Here is a 24,134-nt window from a genome sequence, read left to right as displayed (position 1 = left end):
GTCTGTGAGGCTGAGATAAACACGAGGTACCAACCTTGCTTTGAGGTGTATGTTCCTTTGCACTAGAAGATTTTGGCTTTAAAAGGTCCGTTTCTCCACTTTCCCATTTTTAGCTTACAAGTAACTTCATGGCTGAGTGGCAAATCTTCATGTAATGATCTCTCTGGGCAACCAGGGACCGAGCCCTGGTTCCCATGCCATCTGTAGTCTGCCATGTGCCCATTGGTGAGCTCCCTTTACTTCCCCAGCAGGAAACCGCAAAGACTGCCTACTGGGAATGATCTCTGGCCTATGCAAAATCTTGAACTGTGCTGAGAAATAATTTGGGAAAGTACAGGTTGGCCTGGGCTAAACTGTGCCAGTGGTTCTGATAAGTAATTATCCAGACTGCTGAATTTACAGTGTTCTATATGTCCCAGGGCAAGACTATTCCCTGACACCATTTCATTTGGTAGTCTAGATACAGAAAGCCTGTGCCAGAAGAGTCGTATCTTTTCTTGTCTATATGTACAAGAGCAAGTGAGCTACAGAAATGATGGAGAGTAAACTGAAAGAGGATTAATTGTAGAAAAAAGACATCTTGTTGTCTTTCAAAAATTCTTGATTTTTTTCCCCCTGTTTCTAAGGGCCCCAGCACCAAAACAAAAAACAATCGACAAAGAAGCAATCTTTCAACTGTTACTACATGCAGATAAAAGAGATTATGAGAAAATCTGTATTAAGTATGGAATTTCTGACTTCCGTGGCATGCTGAGAAAGCTTCAGGAGATGAGAAGGGATGCAGAGAGTGAACAAGGAGAGGTAGGACAAACTGAAAACACTGAATGCACTGATTTTTAACAAGGTGCCAAGTCCTACAGTTCCTCAGTAGCTTCTAAAAATGTGCTAAACCTTCCTAAATTGCATCACAGATGAAAATTTTATTGTATGACAGGCAACAATTTGTAACATGTTTTATAGTCCTATGTCTATATTGATGCAGATGAAAAAGCTACCTACTTTTTTGAGGTTGACTTCATACATTTTAGGGGATAGTGAACTTAGGGTAATCCTTTTATTGAACCACAGAGCTAAATTCTGTATTCAGTTGTCTGTGATAAGAACATTGAAGAGTTATATGCCTGAGGGTCAAAATTGCCTGTTGCATACAGAGTATGTAGAAACCTCGACAGGTAGAGGTTGTGTAGCATATGAATGACCAGGGCATAGCATATACAACACAATTTGCCCACCAGAAGAACCTCTGGACATTCACAGGTGCTTCTTGTATACAAAAAGTTAGAAGTAGCTCTTTTCTGTGCAGATTTAAGGTAGGTTTCACATTTGTTCAACAGCTTAAGGACTTCTGTCTTGGCAGCTGTACCATTTACCAAGTTCTTGTATCTTTCTTTGCAGTTAATTAACAGTATCAGAAACATGGAACATATCAAAGTCAACAAGGATGGAACTGCTACATTTAGCCTAGAGATGGACCTGAAAAATAGTAACAGCAAAATTTATGTGCTTAAGGTAAGGCTTAAGATGAGTTGCCCAGGTCGTAAATCACCGTAGTTGTCTGCATTAAATGCTTGATCCGCTGGACAGTATCTGAGAGCAAATACGCATCTTAAAATAGTCTGTCCATCACAGAATCATTGACTGATTAGGGAAAAGTATTGGTGTGGGGGTCCACGTAATCTTTGGTGGTGAATATCACTCGGGATTTATAGATCCAAGTACAGTGGGAACATTTCTCAGTTACGGACATCCTTTTTACTTCAAGGGCTCTTCAGATAAGAGTAAATTCTAACAATGTCTTTCAGGTTGCAGAAATCCTGCAGTCTTATATCAGAAAGTCAGACTGATTTAATTCCAGCGTTATATTTGATTCTAATTCATTTCTTTGATAGAAGATAGCAAGGAAGTAAAACATCCCATCCATTTATGTAGTTGTGTTGCTGTGATCCTCATGTGACCAGAGTTGTGGATGTTCCACTGGAAGATACATTTCAGTAAAATTGCAGACTTCTCTCTTGCCACTCATTGATATCAATAGCAAAAGTTTGGCCTGATTTATTTGAAATGCCTTGTGCTAGTTGTGTGTTGTCTTTAAGAATATGTTGTTACTCTTCCTAGGATGGTGAGAGGCTCAGATATGGAACAGGGGATGAATACAGAAAGCACTACCTGAGGCGGATTGGGAAAAGGTATAATTTCATTGTCAACGATGTGCAGCCAGAAGATGCAGGCGTATATCAAGTCAGAGTGGAAGATGTACCTGTTTTCTCAACTGAACTGGATGCTGAATGTAAGGATTTCAGTTAGATGTATGTGATCTGCAGCTGTATCAAGAAATTATTTTTGCTGGAAAGTTTAATGTAGGAGCATATGCAAAGCTCAGCAGTCGAAGTTGATGACAACAGAAGACTTTTTTGTGTTGCTTAATAACGGTTTGCTCCTTATGACAAAGGTGAAAAGCATTTGGAGGGTGATTATGTGGTATGGATTTTGCATTTGTTGTCCAAAGGAATTGGACTAGGTTCAAGTACCCTTTGGACTTCTTGATGGCAGTTGACAAATTCCTTAACTTACCCTGTGCTGCAGTTTATTTTTGTAAGCTCAGCATAACAACCGTCAACCTTACTACTAGTATCAGGATGCTGAAACACATTAATGACTACAAATTACCAGCACATCACAGTGATGGGTAGTATAAATGCTTATACTAAGATAATAAAGACAAAAATCTGACCCTCTATACTGTAGAAGTGGGCACAGGAGCATGTCTTAGTCTATATTTTTTTTCTGCCTGAAGTAGTGTTCACAGGCATGGCAAGTTCTTGTCTTTCTTCCTTCAGCTGCAGCAAGTTTTTTCTGAGAAGACAGAAGTAACTCTTTTCTTTTCTGTAGCCTTTATGTTTTCTCTTTTTTCTTTTTTTTTTTTTCCTTTCCAGCCATCCCTGTGAGATTTCAGCAGCCACTTCGTGATGTGCGTTGTCCTGAGAAGGGAAATGCTGTCTTTGAGTGTATCCTACGCAGTCCTTGCTATGATGCTGTGTGGCTACATAAAACCCACCCCCTTGAGGCAAGTGAGAAGCACCAGATCTCCATAACCCCTGACGGTCTGACCCATCAGCTTGTTATCAAGGATGTTGAGGCCTCTGACAATGGCATGTACACACTCGACACTGGACTCTGTTCCTCCAATGCCTATCTTCTTGTAGAGTGTAAGTGACAATATATTTTTCCCACAGTGTTGGCCTGAAGCATGTAAATAAGATAATAATCCTCTCACTGTCTTATTGCTCACTGAGAAACAAATTGTGGAGCCTCAAGTTCCTAAAGTGTATCTGTAGAAATGAAGGTCTGTTTAGACCTTCTTTTCTCTTCAGATGAGACATTTTTTTTTATTAGTTAAGACAAGCTCTATTTGTTTATTTCCTCTGCAGTTGGAGAAGTATGAAGTATTATGTACTGTGTAGTACTACTTAGTACATAGTACTACTATGAAGTAGTATGTTCTCCATCATTTACCTAAAAATACTCCATATCCTATCATGTGTTTTTAATGAGGATGCAGCATACATACAATCAAGGGAATTTAGAGGGCATCTTGCTAGATGGTATTTTCTTTCCAAAGTAGGGGTTAAACAGGTTAGAAGCAGCTCAGAGGAAGGTGGGAAATGTGCCTTCCAGTTAAAGAAGATTCAGGCTGGATATGAGGAAAAGGTTCATCATCTGAGGGTGGTCAGGCACTGGAACAGGCTCCCCAGGGACATGGTCACGACACCAACCATGACAGAGTTCAAGAAGACACGTGATTTATTTATTTATTTATTTTTAATGTGGTCCTCTGGAGACCTAGAAGTTGGGCTTGGTGATCCTTGTGGGTCCCTTCCAACTTGGATGTTCTATGATTCAGTCTTCACTATGATTCAGATTAATAGTTAGCTGGCTTATATTTTTTGATAATCAAATGTAGTTGTTTCGGTTTCTTTTGAGTTCCTGCTGCAGCAAAAGCTTTCATAAAGACCTTTTTTGGTAATCCTTCAGAAACAGGGCAGGTTGCTGAGTATGACATAAAAAGCAACTGCCTGTTGACTTACTGAGCTGTCAATGCTCTACAGAAATTATATCTAGGTTGAAAATAAACACAGTCCATGACCCACTTTTTGTCTCAGAAAAGTCTGAATTATGGGTTTAATACAAAGCTGTTCACAGAACCAAAATCTTTAGTCTTCGGGTTGGAGATCTCTCAAGTGCCAGGATGCCAAATGTGCAAGCTGCTGCAATAGCCGTATGCAGACCCAGCATATTCATATAATTGAAGGGAACTGATGACCAGTCTGGGTGGGGGATATTCTGCAATTTCTTCAGGGCTGGAGGGAGAAGGCAAAAGGAACTAAAGAGTCCCAGATACCACTTAAGTCCCTCTAAATTGGATTTATCATGCTGGGTTTGCCCTGATCTTCCATTTCTTCTTTTTTTTTTTTTCTTATTTTTTTTGTTGTTTGTAAACAAACATATTTCAGCTAAAAATAATTGTTGTCTTAACTAAGAAATGTAAAGTTATGTGTTAGTGTAGCAATGAAAAAAAAAGGCTTTTAACTGAATTTAAGTTCATTTAAATTTGTTCTGTTTCTGTGTCTTAGAAAGAAATGATAACTTGCTAATGAATTTTCTTTGTTGATGTAGTACATGACGTTGACTGTTGTTTTTTCTCTTTTTCTGTAATTTTTTTTCTTCAATCAAACAATGCATCTTCAATACAGATCCCAAAGGAAAAAAGAGACAGGATGAAGAAGGTGAAAAAGAGAAATCTGGCTGGCGGAAAGAAACATTGACAGATAAAGATGGGGCTAAGAAACCTAAACGCAGAGAACATCTTAGTGATAAAGATCATCTTATGGATACTGGCATAGAAAAAGATGACTGGTACAGAAATGGCCAAGAAGGCAGTCAAGGCTACTCTGCTGATGTTGATGAAGGACGTATATTTCTGGGAAAAGAGGGGCTACGCAAAACATACAGAGATGGAACAATGGGGCCCGGGCAGTTTTCTGAAGCAGAGAGAGATGGAGAATCAATGACAGATGATGATAGTGACATTAGACTAAAAATTTTAGGAGGGAAAAAAGGTTTAAGGCCTGTACACAGCCAAGATTCTATGACAGGTAGAGCAAATACTGGTGATAGAACAGGAGGAGCAGATGAATTGTATTCTGTGGATGGCAGAGATGAGGGCATGTTGGATGCAGTTGATGTTGACATGGATGATGCAGAAGGTATGGATTCTTGGCATGGCAAAAATGATAAAGTAGGTGATAATAGTTCTAGAGCTGGCTTTGGTGGTATCAAGAAATTAGGTGCTACTGATGGAAGTTCTGTGTTAGATGGACTTGATCCTGATTCAACCAGAGTGGGAGACAAGCATTCCCTGTATGGTAAGGATGATAAGCTAGGTAGGACTAGATCTGGTAAGAATGCTGCCGGTACTGAGACTGCAGGAGGAATGAGATCCCCCTATAGCAAGGATGGTCTGCCTACTGTGGCTGGTGTGAGTGGAGCCGGTATAAAAAGAGAAGGAGAAACAGGGGCTCCGTATGGAATGGATGGCTTAACAGCTGATGCTGGTGGTCATCTAGGTCAGGCAGGAAGATCTGGCTTGCTGTATGGACCAGGTGGTCTCCCAGCTGGAGATGGGGCTAGAACTGGTGCAGGTGGAAGTTCTGCAGGAGAAATGGGGGTACTCTATGGTCCAGATGGTCTACCAGTTGGGGCAGGTGTTGACGATGCTACTGCAGGTAAAATGGGAGGGTTCTATGGTAAACATGGACAATCAGGTGAACCTGGGGCTGGAGCTGGAAATTGGGTTAGAGCTGATGGAGCCGGAAGACAAATGGGATCACCCTATCAAAAGGACGGTCTCCCAGATGGAGCTGGGGCTGGTGGTGCTGGTGTAGGTGGTTTTGGAGGTGTTGGCTCTCTCTATGGAAAAGATGGCCTTCCAATGGGAATGGGAACTGGAGCTGGTGTTGCTGGTACAGGTGTAGATGGCTTTGGTGGTGTGGGGTCTCCCTATGGAAAGGATGGTCTCCCAGCTGGAGCTGGAGCTGGTGTTGGTGGTGCTGGTGCAGGTGGTTTGGGAGGTGCTGGGTCTCCCTATGGAAAGGATGGTCTCCCAGCTGGGGCTGGTGTTGGTGGTGCTGGTGCAGGAGAAATTGGCTCTCCTTATGGTAAAGATGGCCTTCCAGTGGGAATGGGACCTGGTGCCAGTGGTACAGGTGTGGATGGCTTTGGTGGTGTGGGGTCTCCCTATGGAAAGGATGGTCTCCCAGCTGGGCTTGGTATAGGTGGTGCAGGAGGAATTGGCTCTCCTTATGGAAAAGATGGCCTTCCAGTGGGAATGGGAACTGGGGCTGGTGTTGGTGGAGCTGGTGTAGGTGGTCTTGGTGGTGCTGGATCTCCCTATGGAAAGGATGGTCTCCCAGCTGGGGCTGCTGTTGGTGGTTCAGGTTTAGCTGGTGCAGGGGGAGTTGGTTCTCCCTATGGAAGAGATGGTCTTCCAGCTGGGGCTGGTGTTGGTGGTGCTGGCGTAGGTGGTTTTGGAGGTGCTGGATCTCCCTATGGAAAGGATGGTCTCCCAGCTGGAGCTGGGACTATCGCCGGTGGTGCTGGAGTAGGTGGTCTGGGAAGTGTTGGATCTCCCTATGGAAAAGATGGCCTTCCAGTGGGAATGGGAACTGGGGCTGGTGGTGCTGGTGCAGGTGGTGATGGTTCTCCCTATGGTAAGGATGGTCTCCTGGCTGGGGCTGGTGTTGGTGGGGTTGGTGTAGGTGGTGCAGGAGGTGTTGGTTCTCCCTATGGAAAGGATGGTCTTCCAGCTGGGGCTGGTGTTGTTGGGGCTGGTGTAGGTGGTGCAGGAGGAATTGGCTCTCCTTATGGAAAAGATGGCCTTCCAGTGGGAATGGGAACTGGGGCTGGTGTTGGTGGGGCTGGTGCAGGTGGTTTGGGAGGTGTAGGGTCTCCCTATGGAAAGGATGGTCTTCCAGCTGGAGTTGGTGGTGCTGGTGCAGGTGGTGCAGCAGGTATAGGTGCTCCCTATGGAAAGGATGGTCTCCCAGCTGGGGCTGGTGTTGGTGGGGCTGGTGCTGGTGGTTTGGGTGGTGTTGGGTCTCCCTATGGTAAGGATGGTCTCCCAGCTGGAGTGGGTGGTGCTGGTGCAGGCGGTTTGGGAGGTGTTGGATCTCCCTATGGAAAAGATGGTCTCCCAGCTGGGGCTGGTATTGGTGGTGCTGGTGCAGCTGGTTTGGGTGGTGTTGGTTCTCCCTATGGAAAGGATGGTCTCCCAGCTGGGGCTGGTGTTGGTGGTGCTGGTGCTGGTGGTTTGGGAGGTGTTGGGTCTGCCTATGGAAAGGATGGTCTCCCAGCTGGAGCTGGGGCTGGTGTTGGTGGTGCTGGTGCAGCTGGTTTGGGTGGTGTTGGGTCTCCCTATGGTAAGGATGGTCTCCCAGCTGGAGCTGGGGCTGGTGGTGCTGGTGCAGGTGGTTTGGGAGGTGTTGGGTCTCCCTATGGAAAGGATGGTCTCCCAGCTGGGGTTGGTGTTGGTGGTGCTGGGGTTGGTGGTGCTGGTGCAGGTGGTTTGGGAGGTGCTGGGTCTCCCTACGGAAAGGATGGTCTCCCAGCTGGAGCTGGGGCTGGTATTGGTGGTGCTGGTGCAGGAGGTATGGGAGGTCTTGGATCTCCCTATGGAAAGGATGGTCTCCCAGCTGGGGCTGGTGTTGGTGGTTCAGGTTTAGCTGGTGCAGGGGGAGTTGGTTCTCCTTATGGTAAGGATGGTCTCCCAGCTGGGGTTGGGGCTGGTGTTGGCGGTGCTGGTGTAGGTGGTTTGGGAGGTGTTGGGTCTCCATATGGAAAAGATGGCCTTCCAGTGGGAATGGGAGTTGGGGCTGGTGTTGGTGGTGCTGGTGCCGGTGGTTTTGGTGGTGTAGGGTCTCCCTATGGAAAGGATGGTCTCCCAGCTGGGGCTGGTGGTAGTATAACTAGTGCAAGGGGGGCTGGATCTTCCTATGGAAAAGATGGTCTATCAAGTGGTGCTGCAGCAGGGGTAGCTCGTTCTCCTTTTGGAGGTGAAGAAGTAATGGGTTCACACCACGGTCGGGGTGCTGGGCTGAGCAGTGTTCAAGGATATGGAGGTGGAGCAGGAGGAGCTGGCTTATCCTCAGAAGGAAGGGGTGTTGGCGGCTCTGCCATTCTAGGTGCTGGGTCTGCATATGGAAAGGATGGGGGGTCAGCTGGAGGCAGGGCTGGAGGGGGTGGTGTTGGCAGGTTGGGAGGTGATGGGAAGGAGTTACATTCAGCCTGGGGTACGGAAGGAATGGGAGGGGTTGGAATGGGTGGTGAATATGGGCTTGATTCACGTCCTGGCAAATCTGCACGAGGTGAAGCTGGAAAGGGAACTGCCGGTGATTTCAGAGGGCCAGGGCACAAAGGCTCACCCCATGACAAAGAATCAGGTCAAAGGGATGGTAGGGGTGAGGACAGAGGTTTAGGACAGTTAGGCTCCCGTTATGGCAAAGATTCTGCCGTTGGAGGGGCAGGGGGCAAATCTCATGACAGATTGGGTGACGGGAGGAAGCCAGGTGTTTTCGGTCAAGGTTCACCAGGTTATGATCAGACATCAAACCTTTATGGTGGACCCTCCTCGATAAACCAGAGAAAGCAGCTACCCAGCCTTGATGTTAAAACAAATGACTTCTTGAAGAATACGGAAAGTACAGAGAAAAGAAGACATTATCGCCTAGATGATCTGAGAGGTATGTGTTTAACTGATTACTTCTGTATTGCTGATCTGTGCGTTTCGATACTAACAAGAGCAAGTGCTGGATTCTACTACTAGAGTGCCCAAAGGAGGGCTACAAGATGGTGTATAAGATGTGTATATTACTTTCTGTCAGTGTAGGACAGAATTAGCATCTTTCCAACATTTTCTTTTCTGGACACTTAGCACCACGCTGTCATGTCAACAAGCAGTTAATTGATGTCCGAGTCCAGAAAGGGGAACCAGCTGAGCTGTCTTGTGCTGTCAATAAAGAAGATTTGACAGGAACCTGGTTTAAAGATGGATTAAAGGTCGGTGTCCTGTAGCTGCTTTTTTTCTTTGGCTATCTGTGCTCTGCTCTCTGGCTCTACGTCTTATTGAGTAGCATGTTGAGGTGTCTTTCCCTCTGCCGGTCTTACTATGGTCTCAGCATGGCCCTAGAAGACTTCTGCAGGAGCTTGTTTAAGCTAAACTTCCTGTTAGAAACTGACTGAGATTTCTTTGCATTCCTGCTGCAAGATATGTCCATTCTTGCTGACAGCAGGAGGCTTTGTGTTTTCCATTCTTTTTCCATGGGTGAAGATGACATGGGTCTTTTACTTGAAATGGAATCCCTTTTCTTTATTTTGGTGCATGAGAAAAATATGCAAAAAAAAAAAAATCTTCAAATGATCTTCAGGCAGGTATAACACCGAAAGTACTCTTTCAAATTAGTGCTTAAAATCAAGTATAGACATCACATTCCATATCCCAAAAGATCATAACAGACTAGTTCAAATTGTGGGATCCATATGATACTGTGGTCATCCTTGAGCCTGGGTTAAAGTGTCAGCATTAAGAATAGAAAGCGAAGGTTTGGAGATAATGTTTTAAGATCAGAAGTCAAATTAGAATTACCATTTATTTTAATGGTCTTTGATTCAAGCCTTTGTGGGGAATATGGTGTTGAATTAGTTACCAGATAAGTAATCCCAGAATGTTATTGTAATTAAACACATGACATTCATAAATCATTTCAATTACATTTCAAAATTTTGCCTGTTTGGATTGTCTTTTTATTTTTTATTAAGCATGGGTCCCTGTGTTTTATCTTGTAGTTAACAAGCATGGATGGAGTCATATTTGAAAAGCAAGGTCTAGTCCACAAACTAATTTTTAGCAAAGTGGAAGATATTCATGCTGGGAAATACAGGTTTGAAGCTGGAGATATGAAAACTGAAGCTTCAATTTTTGTTGAAGGTGAGTGATGCAATACATTCCCTCAGGACCTATAGTTGGTTATTGAGACTTTATTATAATAACCATCAATACGGGGAATGTTTTTGTTACTGGTTGGTGCATAAAAATTTAACTAGGGAGCCTTTATGACTAGCTTCTACTACTAACTCAAAGGTTGTGGGTGCACACATATGACTTTATCAAAAGGGATTCTTCATTCTTATATGTGTAATATGTTGCCTATGCAAAACTTGCTACAGTGAAAAGGACAGTATGATATCATGAATACTTTGTGAAAATTATCCTGTAGCAAAGTTGCATGCACGTGTGTGAAGTGCTGGGTGTAAGAATAAATGTGAAGGTCAGTGAGTTTGCAGCACCATGAACTTCGCTTTTTCAGGTTGGATAAGTCCCCAAAGAACCAAATAAATATATTTTGGAATATATGTTTGAAATATACAGCAACAATGAACGTAGAGAAGCCCTCCCCTCCAAGGTTGGCCTTATCCTCTTTGAACCATGTTTTTTAATGAGCTTGTATTATCTGCTTAGATCCTCCACAGGTTGACAAAGTTCTCCTGAAAAACTTAACAAGTGTGCCTACTGTGGCCAAGGCAGGGGAGAATATAAAGATCAAGATCCCTTTTGAAGGCCGGCTGCCAGTCAGAGCAACATGGCTAAAGGACAAAATGGAGCTAGCAGATGACTCAAGGATTCGTCTTGATAAAACAGACACCTATACTATGCTGTCCATCTCCAACACTGAGAGAAAGGACCGTGGGGATTATAAAGTCAGGCTGAAGAATGATAGTGGCATCTTAGATATCGACCTAAAGGTTGAGGTAACAGGTAAGACCCCGTAACATCTACAGTGTCTTTTATTGTAAGGCTTAGGAAGTGGAACCAGTAACGCTGGTCACAATCTTATTTAGGACTATTGGCTATTCCAAGATGAACAAGGCTATGTAATTTTCCAGTAAATTAAGATACAAGCAAAAGTTGTTGACGTGTTTCCTCCCCTTTAATACGAGACAACACAAATCTTGTTTGGTGTTGGACAGCCTCATCAGTTGACTTTTGAATGTTGGGAAATTGTGGAAGACAGGACTACACGCAACAGGCAAATCTATAATCAGATTATTAAGGCCAAATTCCATTTTACCATAAACGTCTCTGCTCTTTTGAAAGAACTGATGGTGTGCTTTACAAGTGAGCTGTCTTGGTATAATTTGTATGAGAACAATCAGCCCATGGAGCAAGTGCATAGCTTCCTACACCCTTATGAAAAGTTAGAGGAGTGGATGTTTGAAGAGGCAGTTCAGGTGCTTGGCCCTCATTCTGCAACTAGTCATAAGTACCATCAGAAACTGAATGTCCCAGCTGGTGAGCAAGAAACAATGTCAGCTCCAAACCCAGGAGTACATTTGGATCTGGAGCTAACCTGCTTGTGTTCATCTTTTCAGACAAGCCACAGCCACCTGCAGGACCCTTGAAAATTTTAGAAAGCTCTGCAAATGACATCACGATTCAGTGGAAACCCCCGAAGGATGATGGGGGCAAACCAGTGCAAAGCTATATTGTGGAGAGGCAGGAGGTAGGCAAGGGCGACTGGGTGGCTCTTGCAGAAACCCCCAGGAGCTGTACTACTTTCACTACCAACAAAGTGGAACGAGACATGAGCTACTACTTCAGGGTGAGGGCTGTGAATGCAGAGGGAACCAGCGATGCACTGGAATCAGAGGAAGTAAAGGCTGTCAGTAAAGGTAAGGAATAACTTTTTTTGTAACTGTTTCCTGCAACCCTACTGGAAATTATCAAAGCTGACATGAATGGAAACTCGCTGCATTTTGGATGTTGCTACAGATCTAAACCTGAATCATGGCTGTGAACTCTTCACAAAAATCTGTGCTTGCCAGTTGTAGCCTGGGATACATTAAAAAAATAACAAGCATGGCCAGCAGATCAAGGGAGATGGAGTACTGCATCCAGCTCTGAGGTCCCCAGCACAAGAGAGATGTGGACCTGTTAGAGCAGGTCCAGAGGAGGTCCATGAAAATGATCAGAGGGCAGGAAGTACCTCGACTATGAAGAAAGGCTGGGAGAACTGGGGTTGTTTGGCGTGGAGGAGAGGACTTTGGGGAGACTTTGTTGCAGACTCTCAGTGGTTGAAGGGGGCTTGTGGGAAGGAAGGAGAGACTTTTTGCAAGGTCATGTAGTTATAGGGCAAAAGGTAGTGGTATTGAATTGAAAGAGGGTGGATTTTAGATGAGACGTAAGGAAAAAGTTCTGTGCTTATGAGGGTGGTGAGGCACTGGAACTGGTTGCCCAAAGAAGTTACGGATGCCCTATTGTTTTCAAAGCACTTCCATATAAATACATTGGGGAAACTTGGAAGAAGAAATAACTCAGAACACTTCCTTATTTTGCAAGTGTATCTGCTAATAATGAAACACTGTTCTCTTTCCAGCTACACCTGGTGCCCCAGAACCCCCTGAGATCATCAGTGTCAGCAAAGACACTATCACAATCTCCTGGAAAACACCTCGTAGAACTGGCAGCTCCCGAATCGTGGGATACATCGTTCAAAAACGCAAGAAGGGTACCATGACCTGGGTGCCAGTCAACAGTGTGCCCATAGCAGGTAGGTAGCTTACTTAAATCCTGGAACAAGATGGAAGACTTGAAAAAAGCCATAAGTTCAGCTGGGTTCAGAAGGTAACATGCTTTGCAGCGTTGCTGCCTTCCAGCTCTTCTTCAATCTCTGGAACTGAAGTCTTAATTTCGTGTGCAGAACTACTGTCCTTAATCCTCATGCTAAGAACTAGGCAGGCAGGAACTCAGAAATGCAGGGAAGGTAAAGAAACACAAGTGATATAAATAAGCTCCTAAATGTATTTGGGCTATAGCTATCAATTATCCATCAGGTGCAGACTAGGACCTCTTACCTGGTAATACAGAAGAATTTAGGTTTATATCATGAGGAAAAACAATGGATATTCTTTCTGTAACTTAATAGCTCTCAGAGTCTGTTTGTTTTGAAAGAGAATACAATGAACACATCACAGTAGTATGTATACACTAGGATAGCGAAGGGCAAGGGAACTGGAGACAGCGGTGGAGACATACGTGGCTCCTCAGAATTACGCAATCTGTAGTTTGCATGGATGCAGTAAAGTAGAACATCCTTGTCTTGCCACTTCTTGTTGGGGTACTCCTCACCCGAGCCAACATGCTTGTTTTCATTCTGCAGATAAGAAGCTGAAAATGACCGATCTCAAGAAGGGTCTGCAGTATGAATTTTGTGTGGCAGCTGTCAATGCTTCTGGTGTAGGAGATATCAGCGCACCATCACAGCCTGTCTTTGCTCGAGATTCCATGAGTAAGTGAACAGCTGCTATCCTTCTGGCTTGGGAATATGTAAAGCTGAATGTAGACTGGGGATGTCATTGCACAGGCGATGTTTGTAAGTACTTTGTAAAAGTATATGAAGACAAAGATCAAATAATTGGGGAATGTTTCACGGCTGAGAATCCTTTATCTTCCTGAGGGAGGAATGGAAGGGTTTACTGTGTGATGTTTCAGTTAAGATATGACAGATGCCCTGTGCAGGAGCTATGTGGTGTGGAGAGAGATTCAGGATGGGTTGCAGACCATTTCAGGATTGTTGCAGACTGTACTGCATGGCTCACTGGAGCAGGCACCTATATCCAGGTTTGAAGAACTGGGACAAAACGGAGGCAAGGTAATAGGGTTATCTAGTGCACTGCAAGAATATTGGGGATCTCAGAAAGTGACTGAAAAGCCGGAGGGGTGGGGGGAAGTGTAGCAGGAATACTAGAAAAATAGTTTAAATAAAATTTATCTTTTCAGAACCTCCAGGTCAAGTGAGGGACCTCGCAGTGACCAGCACTGACAGCACTAGTGTCACCCTAACATGGAAGAGACCCGAAGCAAAAGATGGGAATGATGTGAAAGGCTACGACGTGGAGATACGGTCTTCTAACAACCTCGACTGGACCAAATGCAATGTTCTTCCTATAGAGGTGACCACTTACACAGTTAAAGGCCTGCAAAACAAGGAGCTATACTTCTTACGTGTGAGAGCCCTCAATGACTGTGGGCCAGGAGAAGCTGCAGAGCTTGAAGCTTTCATTGAAGCCGATTCCACTGTTGGTAAGTCTAGTGGGCTGCTTTCAGCATGAGCAAGATTGTTCTGTAGGTAACAAGATGAAGGCAAGATCTGTAGGTGGCTGTGATGATTTTCTTTAAAGTCCCAGGCTGTAGCACAGGGACAAGTATTACATTGCCCTTCTAGAATGTTATTTGGTTACCTCATCAAGAAATTCTAAAGGTAAAACTGTATAACAGACTGTGTTTAGCTCCTGTTATTACTATACAAGAACCCTCAAAACTGTATTTCTATATGGATTTACATTTTGCCCCCCACACCCCGCCATGGAGCTATGCCAAAGCGATGATCACCAGACAGAAGCCACATATGTTACATGGACATTTTTTGTTTGTTTGTTTGTATATTTTTTTTAATTGAGAAATAGAGTTTTCGGTTTATTATTTTAGACAAGAGATCCATCATGTCATGGGTTGAAGTGTATCAAAGAGCAAATTTATCCATGATTGAGATATCACACATATACAAACACTGTTGTAAATGTAGTTTAACATCCTTCTCTCTCATATAGTCTTAGTGCTAAATAAACAATAATAACATTTGAAAGGTGTAATGGCTAGCAAGAAACTTTGGTAGTGAATCAAGGAGCTTTTTTTCGATAGTACCCCACTGAGTTTATCAACAGCCTGCAGACTACCTGTTGGAAAGTCTAGCACATGCATATGAGTTTGTCAGCCAATGACTGTGTCATAACATACAACTTTTTGTTGCAATCACTGTCTTTTCCAGTTTCTCCCAGGTTCTTAATAGATGATACAGTGAAAAATTTCCTGATTATAAAAGCAGGAAATACTATCCGAGTAAATATTCCTTTCGAGGTAAGTTTTCAAACGTAATTCAGAAATTCCCATCTTTTTTTTTGTATATCAGTAGTAGACATGAAAATTGAGCTATTGTTTTCTTGGTGTGAAATTTTGCTTACAAGACACTCAGCAAATCCTTTAACCTGCCTGCGCTGTGTATACTTTCTGTATGAGGAAAACGACAACAAGAATTCAGCTGTCACGCTTGGTCTTAGTGGTTTAATGAGACTGTGGTTACTCAGTAACCTCAGCAAATAAAGCACTTGTAATGCTGTCCTTCCAACTTCCTCAGTATTATCTCAATTTAGTACTGATCCGTCATACCTAGTTTAAAAATCAGTCGATTTCCCTCCATCTCCCTCAGAAGGCATTGGGGTAGCTTTTGTAGCAACATCCTTGTGACTGTCTTACTAAACAGCAGGACTTAAGCCCTATTCCTTGAAAAATAGGCTTTTTACAGAAGCCCTGTCTGCTTTGACATAAGCTTGGAACAACACAGGTTAAGCCTAGGTTCTCAGGAAAAAGCTGATGAAGGCAAAGTGTGCTTATTTCCTGGTCTTGCTCCAACTCATCTGCTCCTTTGGAGTATGGAGACCAAAGATGGAAGAATAGAAATTTACACTTTGAGGATGTTTTTATTTTTCTTTCCTTTAAAAAACAGCAGATATTTTTTAAAGTAGAAAATGTTAACTACTGATGTCATCTGTTTGTGCCCTAGCACACCTTGTTCGATATAGCTATTCCTGAGCACCTTAGTACAATGATGTTCTTACAGGAGATAGAAAGAAAAACTTGCAGAGGAACTCTTGAGCAGCTCTGTATCCAGGGCTCTTAGATCCATCTCTGGTACTTGTGTATGTTGCACATCTATGCGATACATTTGAGTATTTGGGACAAAATAATGAAGCTGTAGATGTAAAGATATAATTTAGAGGCAAAGCAGGTGGACTGTAACTGGTACTATTCTTCACAGGCATCTCCAGATCCAGAGGTGACCTGGTTAAAGGATGGGCTTCTCCTTTCAAACCGGGCTACAATAAGCACCAAAGATGGTACCTCCCAGCTGCTGATTAAAGCAGCTGAGCTGACTGACAGCGGCACCTACACCATTGAGCTCAAGAGTGGGTCAGGGAAAAGAGAAACGTTCAGCTTCCAAGTTCAAGTTACAGGTAAGTCACTAGCATGTGTATTTAAGTATAAGTACATACGCATGTGTACGGATTTACAGTCGGTAGTGAACTGAGTTCAGCACAGTGAGCTCTGATGTGGTTAAGCAATGCAGGCACCAGGAGAATGAATACAATTCTCCATAAGATGCAGTCTGTCCGCTATGTGGTATCACTTGGCCCAGCCTGCCCAACAGATTAATCTACTGATTAGGAATAGACCTGGCTACCAGAGTGACTGCTTAAAGAGATAAGGTCATGCAGATGAATAGTGTAAACCACAGGAGAGAGGCTCATGCACTTTTTAATGGTCTGAGCTTGGTCAGTAGCAGGCTGTATAACCTTAATTCATAGCTAGAACAACTCTTCAAGCTGTCTCATTAAGAGGTGAAAAGGTTTAGCTGTACCAACCCTCACCTCTTCCCTCTGTCCTTAAAGAGGCTGTGGGTCTAATGCAGCAGAAGTTTCCCTACATCTTTAATATTACTTGTCTTAATCTGACAGATATCCCACAAAACCCTGGACCTATTCTACTGCAAGAGAATGTGCCAAATGCAGTGACAGTAACCTGGGAGCCATCAGCATCTGAGAAATGGGAAAGCAATCTCTACTATACGGTTCTGAAACGTGAATCACAGAAGGGCGTGTGGCACGTGGTGGGTGACCTGATCTACACCAACAAATTCACATACACCAAAGTGATCCCAGGCCGGGACTACTACTTTAGGGTTGTGGCAAAAAATGAGTTGGGATCCAGTGGTCCATCTGAAACTGTGCAGCCTTGGAGAATTAAAAAAACAAAGGGTAAAACAGCTTTTACGTATAGCTATCTGTGTAACAATGTTGTTGTGCTTTGTTCCTGTTATTGTTTCTAACACACTATATTGAAATAGATCTCTCCTCCTGTGAGCATTTATTTGCCCAAAATAAGAGTGCATAAAAATAACCTAAGAAATTCCAGTTTGGCAGGGAAGGATCGCCCTTTTTGCACAGACATTGTTGCAAACCAGATAGAACCTTTACTTCCAGCCCTTATTAACAGATAATTTGTAACAGAATTAGTATCCAGCAAAATCTAAGGCGTAAGTTTTGCAGAAACTCAAGTTTCTGACTTTGAGGTTAAGTTCTGACCAATTTGAGAAGAAACACAGATTACAGTCCACAGGTGTCTGGGGTCTCTGGCTATTTGCAGTGCAGAATGGCATGTGTTAAGTCCTTTGATTTCTTTGACTTCTATCTGAACATGAAGCAGTATCTGAGTTTGTATGTTGCTTTGTGTTTTTTTTTTACCAGCTGAAGTTCATATCAGACCACAGAAATACAGAGGAGTTAATCAAAACCAGCCCCCGAGATTCCTCGTCCCTTTGAAGCCTCATGTGGTGACTACTGGGAGTGAGTGCCGTATGAGCTGTGCTGTTGCAGGCCATCCACCTCCAAAGATCACTTGGTATAAGGACAGTAGAGACCTCTCCAGTGATCCTGCCTATTTTGGCACAAATGACTTTGGTGTCTGCTCCCTGGTGATCCAAGGGGTCTCAAAAGCTGATGAAGGAGAATACATGGTTGAAGCCGCCAATGAATTGGGCCGTGTGTTCAGCAGAGCCTTCCTCGCTATTAAAGGTAACAATCTTTAATACTTCTTTTATTTCCTCCTGTATTCTGAAGATACATATCATTGCTGTCAAGATGCCTTAAAAATGGTAGTCATACAGCTTTATTTACTGACAGGAGCGATCTCCTATGAGACTGTGTGCATTTGGCCTGCTTTATAGAATTTTTAGTTTACCTAAGTGATCACTTGAAACAGATGTGAGAAGGCAGATATGAAAAACTCTTGATTTCTACATGAGCCCAGAGACCTTGCTTGATCTTGAGAAAAACTTTTAGAAAGAAATATCCCATCTTTAATAAGATGTGGTTAAACCCAGCAGGCAGCGAAGCATCACACAGCTTTTTGTTCACTCTTCACCAGTGGGATGGGGAAGAGAATCAGAAAAAAGGTAAAACTCACAGGTTGAAATAAAGACAGTTTAATTGGATAGAAAAAGAAGGTTAAAATAATAATAAAAGAATATACAAAACAAGTGATGCACAATGCAATTGCTCCCAGTCTGCTGGCCAATGCCCAGCCAGTCCCTGAGGAGCAGCAGCAGCAGCTCCCCCAGTCAATGCCCCCAGTTTTCTTGCTGAGCATGACAACATATAGTATGGAACATCCCTTTGGCCAGTTTGGATCAGCTATTCTGGCTTTGTGTCACCCCAGCTTCTTGTGCACCTCCAACCTCCTCACTGGCAGGGTGATATGAGATGTTGGACAGTCCTTGACTTAGTGTAAGCACTGCTCACAACAACAAAAACATCGATGTGTTACCAGCATTATTTTTATCCTAAATCCCAAACATGTCACCATACCAGCCACTGTGAAGAAACTTAACTTTATCCCAGTCCAAACCAGACCATATGATAACATCTAGGTTAGATTTCTCTGCAGTGCAGGATAAAAGATTTGTGCAATAGCCATGCTAGGTGAAGCGGGAAGGAAGAAGGCCAAAGGCAATGAGAAAGGAAGACAGAGAGCAGTTAAATGTAAGTTGAACAGGGTCATTGAGGATTCTCGCATGAGTGCAGAATGAGTGTAGCTGGCTGAGGATGAGCATCTGGTGAATATACTTATGGGTAAATATCACTAGCATTTTCCTCGGTTCATTATGAAACATCCTTTACTTTAAGTCAAATATTTTCATTTTAATGCAATTCAAGACACCTCAGTAGAACTATATGAGTGGAGAAACAGGTTAATTAGATCCCTGTAATGCTTTTTCAGACATTGATCCTCTTGACCCTGTAACTTTTCAGGTTTCCCTTTCAGTATACCTTTCAAGTTGTCTTCTGTGACAAAATTTTGCTCTACTTCTCTCTTTCTCTTATTTTCAGACTCCTCCCTGTAGCACGAACTTCCTGAAAACTCCTCTGCACTCCTATGTGAATGAGAAGGTTTTCATTGAGAACTGGCTTTGTACAAAGGCTACATATTTATTTTCAGATGTCCATTATAGTCTGAGTGTTTTCCAGATCCAATAGTTGCATTTTGAACCTGATGCTGCATTGTAGTCAAAATGGGGGAAAAAAAGCTTTAAGAGAATTGCATCTTTTCATAATGATTGTGGCTTTCCACTACCACCCTTAAAACACAGATGAGAGCTTCAGGAACACAGAAGATGAGAGGAAATATAATTGGCCAAAATGAAACTTTGGATGGAAAACAGATGTGAGAGACCATTCTGCCACAGCACTCACTTGCTGTCAGGCTGCTGCAAGAACACTTCATGACAGCAGATCTCTGCGAAGCTGGCCTTTTGGCCTGTGGCTTTCTACTCCAGAGCACTCATTTTGGATTTCACCTAACTCTCAGCAGGTTTCCTACTTCTGGTAGAAGCAGTTGTGCATGTATTCTACTACCAGTCGCAGCTATGTATGTTATTTCCCTTAACCTCTGAGTTGAGGAGTATCTGTCTACTAGCTTTATCTAGGCAAGAGAAATTCTCAGATGAGGCTAACACAAGGTAGTGCTACTGGCAGTGAAAATGCACTGATGAGAATGAATGGAAATCTAGAACCCGTTACATTTGTTTGAGCAGATCAATGCTGCACTTAAAGCTATTGTAGCAAGTGCCATAAAAAAAGGATGCAGCAGTGCTGAACTACCATGTTAGTGTCACCTTTGAAATGTAGCTGCTCCGTAAATGTTCTTTTTGTTTATATTTTGTACAATGTTGTACAGACATGACAACCATGAAATTAAACTATAGTTCAGTAAAATCTACCACGTGTGAGTGGTTATTTTGGTAGAAGCCCAGGCAGTTCCCTGCATGCTCAGATAAGGGGAATGAACATGGGCAGTCAGCAAGAGAAGCTGGTGAGTGAGCTGGTTTGAGTCAGTGGACTACAGCAAAGTGGTGCCTCCTTTCCCTGGAATTAACTTCCAAAGTGGAAGAGCAGGCACTGCTGGGGGGTATGGCCTCGAGTATGTGATGAAAGATCCTGTTAGGGCAGAGAGCAAGCCCTCATGCAGGAGTCTTCCTCAGCGTAGGTGTGTTTGGTGCATCTGGCTGAATTGCAGCAAGAAGAACGCTGACTTCTGTGGTCTTCGGTGACTTGGAGGATACAATCTGGTCAGTTGATAAATCAGCAGTGCCTTTCAGTGCTATTTTCTGAGGCCTTTTCACATGAAGCCTTTGAACATCCTCTTTTGGAAGGATGAGTCTTTTTATCTGCAGGGGATTCACAGCCCATCCTCCTGGCTGGGCAAGATGGGGATGGATTGACTCTGGGCAGCACTTGGAGCAAGAGCTGCCCACTTCTACACCTCTCACCTGCAGCTGGCTGTTGCAGGAGGGGACTTGGATTGTCTCAGGGGATGGCCGTGCTGGGCAGGGAGAGGCAGCCTCCATCAGTGCTCCTCCCTGACTGCACAGCCAGTCCCATCCCTCCATCTCCAGGGAGAGGTGCTATAGGACTGCACAGCCCTCCAGGGACCATGCAGAGAGGGTTTTCCAGAGTCTGCAGGCCAGCAATACCAGCTTCTTCAGAAGCTTGAGACACTTCAGAGCCCTGCCATCCTCCACAAGGCTGTTAAAAGAGCTGCCATTGGCATGTCTTACCACTTCTTAAATTGCTGGACTTCCTGGATGATGAGATTAGAGCAGGAGTAGCCGTATGTTCAAGGGTCCCGTGGCAGTCTCAGCCCCAAATCCTTGAGGATGATGCCCTGCTGTAGTTTCTCATAGCTTTGATCAACATCACCGCATCTGCTTCCCAAGCCTGTGTTCCCCTCTGCTCCTACGTGGAGTCCAGGTGCTGTTCTGGAGACGCAGTTCAGGAGGCAGCTGCTGTGTTGTGTCGCAGCTCCTGGGGGCAGCCTGCCGGGGAGAGCACAGCCATGGCTAGCCTCTTGCATGCCCTGCTGTGTTCCCTTTGTGCCATGCTCTCAGCTCTGGCAGCGTGGCTGCAGAATGGAGAGCTCTGGCTGAGGTCTGGTTTGCATGGGCCAAGCCCTGTGCTCAGTACCCCATGGGCAGCATTGTGCACTGCAGCAGGACAGGGGCTGGGGTTTCACCTAGGTCCAGCTCGATGTCCTGTTCCAGGTAGGAAAACTCAAGGTCTAACTCCTCCAGGCTGCTTTCAGTCTCCTGTGCCTCCCTTCTTTTTCTCAATCTCAGGTAAGAGCTATTTTTTCTCTCTTTTCTACTGGTTCCCATTCCCTGTCGAGTACACTATGAATTGGCAAGCAGGGTGTGAAAGAGCTGGTGCTTGCCATCCCCAGCCCAACCTCGCAGCGTGTTGCAGCCACGGGGCGTCCTATCCATGCAATTGCACTCGAGTTTTTGGGGGAACAGCTGGCTTTTGTGATGGGGATGAATTTGGCAGTGATCATACAGCATTGCCCATTTCTGCAGGAGGCAGCCCCAGAACAGAGCATCCTGTAACACCTGAACCAGCCTGGGCAGGGAAGGATGCTTTGTGCCGGAGGATGCTGGTTTGGGTGGTGTCCCTCCTGGGGAGGCTGAGCGAGGACCCAAAGGGGTGGCTTGCAGGAGGGGTGGCTCTGTGGTGGGGTGCAGTGGGTCAGAGCCAGGGGTGGGATTGCCTCAGTGATGCTGGGAGCAGGGGGAGGCTGAGGATGGGTGTGCATGGCTTGCTGGGTGTGGAGGTACAGAGGAGCTGCTCTGCAGATCACCTCTGCTTCTTTTGTTGAAGAGAAATAAAAAGAAGCAGATCTCTTCCCCAGAGGGACCTGGTGGAGGAAGGGCGGACATGGGGTGGGATGGAGGACGAGCTGGACACGTTGCTTTCTGACTCTGTCTTGGATCTGCTCTGGCTGCAGCTTCCTCCCCTGGTGTACTGGGACAGCCCGTGGGCAGGGACGATGCTCCCAACAGGGGCTGCTCTACTTCTGCTGCGTTCCCAGTCCTAATCCATTACCCGTGCAGGTCTGGGGTACTGCGGGTTGTGCAGGTGTCTTCACCCTGTCTCTCTGGCCCTGGAGGTCCCTTATGCAGTCTGTCGGTACCTTTTGAGCTGTAACCTTCTTTCTGCATTAGCACAGGCAGTCTGTTGATGGGTTGGAGGGGTGCAGGCACTGACAGCTAACGTTGTCTGGGTTTGTCACCCTTAAATACTCCGTGACGCCTGGCTGAAGCTCTGCTGCAACTGCAAATGTGAAGAAGTAAAACTGGACACGTCTGGAGTATTTCTAAACCCGCCGCAATCAGGCCATGTATCAGCAGTGATTCAGCATCTGATGGGAGTCCAGCAGCTGCCCAGTCTCAGCTGAGCGTTTGCTGTGATTTAGGCGGTGGGTGCGAAGCTCACCCAGCAGGGCACTTCCCAGGCACGCTCTTTGTGATGCCACGCTCACAACAGAGCTGTCCGAGCGGCTTCTGTTTGTAGGCACTTTTCCTGTGGGCAGCACATCGAGATACACAAGCTGCTCAAGCCGTGTCTCAGCCCGAGGGGACCTGTTGGGAACGCTGGCAGGGCAAAGCCGGATGGAGGTGTTGACCAGACCGTGTTTTCCTGCCTAATCTTACTTCTGGGCCTGATAAGATGAAAGAAAAAAACACCACCACAGCAGGGAGGATGTTGTTAGCTGCTCGCTGCTGAAGTCAGGTGAGGTGAGCGCAGCGAGGACTGGATCTCCATCTCTTACCACTCAGCGTGGTCTGTGGGCCATGGGCATGCCATTAAACCAAGCGGTGCTCTATCTGATGGAGCTCACCAGGATTCCAGGAGCTTTATTTTAAGCCAAGACACGCAGGCAGCACCAGCTGGTAAAGGAAGATGCTGTGTGTGTTGGGTTTCTCTGACAGCAGCCTCGGGAGGTGCCTTGGTTCACGGAAGAGATCCTGTTAAGCCATGAGGAGCTGGGGGTTTTACACAAAGATAAGGAAGTCATTTGAACATCTGTGCAGCTCATTTGCTATACTTGTTGTACAAAGGTTCATCAGAGACCTTCAGCTTCACCCCTTTCTCTCTGCCCAGCCCCGGTGCCTCCAGAAGGGGTCAGACCTACCCGACAAGCTCAACCAAAAAGGACCATGGTGGAATGAGACCCAGCTGAACTTGCCCAGGTTAGCAATCTGTAATGCACTTGCACTGGCTGACGCCTGCTTCTCTGAGCCTCGCCAGTGACACTGGCTCCTCCTCACCCTCGGCAGGCACAGCCTTCTCCAGCAGATGCACATTTACATGACAGACCCAGAGGCACTGACCTATGGAGTCCTGTTACCCTGCAAATGACATTTCCTCTCATTTGCTCACTCCCGTGCAAGCAAAGCTGCTCTCTGACCCAGCCCAAACCCCTGGTCTGAGCAACGCTGCTTCCTCCAGGGTGGCCCCAGTAGCTGGGGTTTTGAGAGCTGTTGGCTCGTGCAGATCTTTGTTTTCGGTGCCTACAGCTCTGCCTTTCTCTCCCACTTGCCTGCACGCAGCTGCCTGCAGCCCCTTTGCCAGGACAGCGGCTGCTGCTTTTGCTGAGCCCTTCACAGCCGTGCAGGCAAAACAAGATTTCACTGCCCTCTTTCCCTTCCTCGCCCTCCACACCACGGCTCCTTCGCTGGCAGCAGCAGCCACCCCGGCTGCCCACATCTCTGATGTAAGGCTGGCAGCGGGCTGGGGTTGTTTTGCTTCCTCCTGCTGCCTGCCTTTCCTGTGCCTACACCCGGCTCTTGGCTCTTCTGCCTTGGTGTGGCACGTAGTGGCCTTTGTTCTCGCCCGTTGCATGGCGAGCAGATGAAAGCCGACCGTGAAGCATAATTTATAGGTAGCTTGAAACACAGTTTTGGCAGGGCAAAGCACGCCAAAAGATGAAGCAATGCCTGAGGAGCTGCGCTCATACTGCTTATCAAATGATGCTTGAAAGGCTCGGTAATGCAAGAGGAGGGTTGAGTTGCTCAATT

The 24,134-nt window shown here is 45.2% G+C and overlaps 1 protein-coding gene across 13 annotated transcripts in view; it reads left to right on the top strand.

Annotated features, from left to right (window-relative positions):
* IGFN1 (immunoglobulin like and fibronectin type III domain containing 1) overlaps positions 1–19,995 on the top strand; it is a 34,451-nt gene extending 14,456 nt beyond the window's left edge. For 3 of the 13 annotated variants that reach the window (XM_084497659.1, XM_084497665.1, XM_084497664.1), the window contains 17 exons: positions 627–801; positions 1,396–1,509; positions 2,116–2,287; positions 2,934–3,206; positions 4,752–8,795; positions 8,987–9,111; positions 9,898–10,039; positions 10,571–10,867; positions 11,482–11,781; positions 12,486–12,659; positions 13,269–13,397; positions 13,889–14,191; positions 14,937–15,025; positions 15,984–16,179; positions 16,681–16,980; positions 17,470–17,796; positions 19,111–19,995. In XM_084497659.1, the coding sequence (XP_084353785.1) occupies positions 627–801; positions 1,396–1,509; positions 2,116–2,287; positions 2,934–3,206; positions 4,752–8,795; positions 8,987–9,111; positions 9,898–10,039; positions 10,571–10,867; positions 11,482–11,781; positions 12,486–12,659; positions 13,269–13,397; positions 13,889–14,191; positions 14,937–15,025; positions 15,984–16,179; positions 16,681–16,980; positions 17,470–17,796; positions 19,111–19,124 (7,174 nt within the window). In that variant the 3' untranslated portion in view covers positions 19,125–19,995. The remainder of the gene's footprint in view (positions 1–626; positions 802–1,395; positions 1,510–2,115; positions 2,288–2,933; positions 3,207–4,751; positions 8,796–8,986; positions 9,112–9,897; positions 10,040–10,570; positions 10,868–11,481; positions 11,782–12,485; positions 12,660–13,268; positions 13,398–13,888; positions 14,192–14,936; positions 15,026–15,983; positions 16,180–16,680; positions 16,981–17,469; positions 17,797–19,110) is intronic. The other 10 variants (XM_084497663.1, XM_084497661.1, XM_084497671.1 and 7 more) reach the window with 10 other exon arrangements.
* The last annotated feature ends 4,139 nt before the right edge of the window (positions 19,996–24,134 follow it).

Source organism: Aythya ferina (genome assembly GCF_964211825.1).
Source record: "Aythya ferina genome assembly, chromosome: 25".
Taxonomy (NCBI): Eukaryota; Metazoa; Chordata; class Aves; order Anseriformes; family Anatidae; genus Aythya; species Aythya ferina.
Note: the sequence above shows the minus strand (reverse complement) of the source record. Positions and strands in the feature narration are given on the sequence as shown.